This window comes from Nyctereutes procyonoides, unplaced genomic scaffold, assembly GCF_905146905.1.
Source record: "Nyctereutes procyonoides isolate TBG_1078 unplaced genomic scaffold, NYPRO_anot_genome, whole genome shotgun sequence".
Lineage (NCBI taxonomy): Eukaryota > Metazoa > Chordata > Mammalia > Carnivora > Canidae > Nyctereutes > Nyctereutes procyonoides.
Window position 1 is genome coordinate 23,716 of NW_026574965.1, and position 4,259 is coordinate 27,974.

Genomic DNA, 4,259 nt, shown 5'->3' on the forward strand with positions numbered 1-4,259 from the left:
GGCTTTATATTACCTGGACTAGATGCCCACAGAGGATATCTCCCAGATTCCCAGGCTGGTGGCTTCTGTTTAGGTCAACCAATGGAAAGTGTGGGTGGAAACTAAGAGAAGCAGCTAATCTGGTTCTGGGGGAGGCAAGGCAGTATCCCTTCAGCAGCCCCAGCATCCTCATCGATGACTGCCCCCTGGCCTTAGCACCTCCTCAGCATCCCAACAGTGGTGCCCCAGTGACACACTAGGGCCGATGGCTACCCCAGAAAGAGTGGATTCTTTCCCTGTTGCCACCAGGTGAAGGTACCAGGAGAGGCACAAAGTATGCAAAGTGTTTGTGAATCTGCCTTTGCCTCTGCCAGCCATTTTTAGATCCTTCTATCTTTTCTACAAGTCCCTATCTAGTCCAAGCTTATCCCCAACCTCCCTTCCAGCTCCTGAGTCTGGAATTTATGATTCTTTATTATCAATGGACTTCTTGGTGCTTTTACTTCTAGCAAAGCTTCCCCTCTAAATATTAGACCCAACAAGAATTCAGTTTCTTGTCAGTTTTCTTAGTGCTAATCTCAATGGGAATGTTTCATAATTAAAAGGGAGAATAAATCCATTGTTTTGTCTCTGAATAAATTAAATACGAGCCAACATAAGCAAATAGCTCTTGGATCTTCCCAGGCATTCCAAAGGAAACTAGCCCTTATAAGATATTTTGTCATTCTGTTATGAACTAAGAAAATTTTCCCTACATCTGTTTTTCAACCATCTGATAAGATTCTTCCCCATCTCCCAGTCATCCTCTACCTGTTCTCTGCTCTCTGAGCTGTTTTAAACCTTTTTGCAGCATTCTTTTCAGAGCTGCTTTTACTTCCTTGTTCTTCAAGCTGTAAATAAGGGGATTTATTAGAGGAGTGACCACACTGTACTGTATGGAGAAAATCAGCTCCAGAGGTGAGCCTGAGGTTGGCATGAAATAGCGAAGAAAAGCAGATCCATAGAAAAAGCTCACTGCAGTGAGGTGGGAGGAGCAGGTGGAGAAGGCTTTACTTCTGCCTGAGGTGGAGCTGATGCTCAGGATGGTGGAGACAATGCGAGTATATGAGAAGATGACCAGAAGCAAGGTTCCAGAAGCATGAATGATGGCAGAGCACACCAGGACTATAAAGTTGGTGGAGATGTCAGAGCAAGATAGAGGGAATAGAGATGGCAATTCACAGCTGAAGTGAGGGATGACCTGAACCTCACAGAAGTCCAAATTCCAAGCCATGAGAGTGTTAATGAGAGCATCCAGAAAGCCCAGTCCCCATGAGACCCATACCAGACCGCCACACAACTGTTTACTCATCAGCTGGCCATAGAGCAGGGGGTAACAGATGGCAGTGTAGCGGTCATAGGCCATGGCAGAGAGCACAAAAACTTCAGTTCCGGCGATGGAAAACACGAAAAATGCCTGAGTGAGGCAGCCTTCTACTGATACTGATTTCTTGTGGGATACGAGATTCTCCAGCATCTTGGGCACAATTACTGAAGTTAAACAAAGATCCAGGAAGGAGAGGTGGCTCAAGAAGAAGTACATGGGGGTGTGGAGATGGGTATCCGTCATAGTCACTATCATTATCATCAGGTTCCCCATGATGGTCAGGAGGTAAATTTCTAGGAAAAGCACAAAGAGCAGAACCTGGATATGGGGGTCAGCAGATGGTCCAAGGAGGATGAATTCTGTGATGGTGCTGTGGTTTCCTAAGACCATGGTAGAAGATGTTCCACTGGAATGAGGACAAAAAGACACATGAAATATTCACCTTTTTGTGCCACCTTAGGATTTCTACTTCATTCTATGTATGCATGTATCTCTCTTCAGTGTGTTCACCTTTTGCATGGATTTTTAAAAAATCTACTCTTCCTCCCTCTCCAGAATTCTTCCCTCACTTGGTTGCCAGTTGCTTGGCTCCTGAACCAGCCGTTTGTGCTCTTTTCCCTTGTGACTACTCTCCTACAAATAAGCTCTGGTGACCTTTACATAATTTTTCAGTTTAGTTTATGACTGATTGGTTTCATCTCGAACTGTGCTTTGATTTTATCCTGCAACACTACCAGTTATATTATAGCCAATATACCTCTTGGAGAAGTGATTCTAATCATCTCTGGTTCCTTGAGTTACACAGTCTTTCACTCTCCATTTAAAAGCTCACAATAGACCAATATTACTTAATAATAATAATACATAATAATAATTACTTATATTTATTATACTTCTAGTTTTTATGTCTCTCTCTCTAGTATATTGGTTTATTTGATTCAAGGGAAAATTTTGAAATGTATTTGTGTGTGAGTATGTATGTGGTGGGGAATGGGGTTAAGAAAGAATAGTGCTAATGTGTATTTTTAACGGTTAACCCTTCCCCCACCTCCAAAACTCAGATCTAGAAGACTCATTTAATTCCTCAATCTGAACAGATAGGATTTGCATCTACTCTATATGAGCCTATGACCAGAATGTGAATTCTATAATGCTCCTGAATAATGATAAACTTCTCTGGTTGGCATTTAAAGATTAACCACTATTTGAAGTAATTTCTCTACCTGCAGAGAACTCGTTTTACTTGGTCTTTTCTGGATCCTGGTGACCAGTATTTTAAACATTCCTCATGTGGTTCTGGGTGGCTCTGTGCTGCAGAATCTGGTACCAGTTGGTCAGACAAAACTTGCTCTGGTACCCTAATTATTTTCCTATTCTCCATATTGACTTCAGCTGATACTTTTGAAATTTTTTTCCTTTAAATCTTGGCCCAAATCCTACCATTTTTTTTCCATCTCACTATAATTTCTATTTCTTCCATCATACTTCTGTCTTGATTACTTCTTTCTCTGCCTGCACAGATTATGGAAAATAATGACACCCAATATTTAATTGATACCAATTATATGTAGGTATTATCAAACATTTAGCTTTTTCTCTATTTGAAGATCTCAACAAAACTATGGGGGCTACATTATTTCAAATTTTAGAATAAGGGAATTGAATCTGAAAATGTGGTAACTTGTTGGTATCTAGAGGATTAGTGGATAAGCTTTACATCTCTCCCAGGTGTATAAAGCTTCCATATCTGTGATTCTTACACTCTGACTAGCTGACATTTATTTGCTTAAGCACATCTACCTCACTCCGTGTTCCCTTTTACCCCATACCCTCTAACTGTTTTTGGCCTTCACTTGTATATCTATCTTACTCTGGCTTTTACTTTATTTCTTTGTTTCTCTGGCTTTTAGTAGGATGTATGTGTAAGTATTTCTTTTTTCTCAGGTGCATTGCTTGTTTATGGAGAATAGATTTGGTATCTAATCATCTATATTAAGTCCTGATCCTACAGCAGAATGAAAGGCAATAATGGGTCCTTGATATTTGTTAAATGTAGAAAGAATGAATGAAGCAAATATGAGATATGTGCTTTGTTAGAGGAATATCTCCAGCTTTAATTCTAACTAGAAATAAATGAAACTTGAGGCTGACTGAGAAGTGGTGGAGAAAGAAAAGGCTATGTGGGGTCGAGGGGCTCATTTTGTAGTGGTTATGAAGGCAGAAGACTTATTTTCTGTTGTAATAACTGGTACCTAAAGATTCCTTCCCCCTGGGGGGCAGCTGAAACTTACTACCTCATTTTTGTCCATGTTGGGAGGGTGGTTTAAAAACATGACATTTAGGTGTGCACTCTATTATCCATCCGGTTGGTCAATTCAGTCATCTATCCATCTATGTTTCCACTCAATCATTTATCCATTAATTCATCAGTTCTCTCATTTATCTAATTATTCGAAATATTATGGATCTACTTTGTGCAAGGCCTCCTACTTGCAATAGATTGGCCAAACAACTTTAATGTTTGTTGAACTGTTGTGTGAATATACATATTTGTTTTGCTTTTCCAGTCATACATTAATGGCATTCAGAGCTGAATTCTTGCATTGGTTAATTTTTTTCAAACTTAGCTTGAAACCTCAGATGCTGTTCCTTCATAAGTTCTCTTTCCTGGTATGGTAATCTTGACATCTAACCCAGAATTCTGAATTGACTCTGAGTTTCTCAGTTTTCATCTAGGGAATTTCACTACAACATCACATTGTTCTTGCCCAGAGAACTCATCAGAACAGATTCTATTCCTGCAGGATCAGGCAATGCCCTGGTTTTTCTTTCTTTTCTTATTCAGACAAGTGCTTATACTCCCATTCCTTATCAGAACCCATATTCAAATTACCTCTTTGTTCTATCTGATGAG

General features: G+C 39.9%; 1 protein-coding gene across 1 annotated transcript; it reads right to left on the reverse strand.

Annotated features, from left to right (window-relative positions):
• Nucleotides 1–778: 778 nt before the first annotated feature.
• Nucleotides 779–1,735, reverse strand: LOC129507071 (olfactory receptor 8S1-like). Its single transcript, XM_055321303.1, has one exon. It carries the CDS (start codon nucleotides 1,733–1,735, stop codon nucleotides 779–781), a length of 957 nt encoding a protein of 318 aa, XP_055177278.1.
• Nucleotides 1,736–4,259: the final 2,524 nt, after the last annotated feature.

What these genes read in the sequence shown, in the direction of transcription:
- LOC129507071 (XM_055321303.1), bottom strand. Translation starts at nt 1,735, where the DNA reads ATGGTCTTAGGAAACCACAGCACCATCACAGAATTCATCCTCCTTGGA.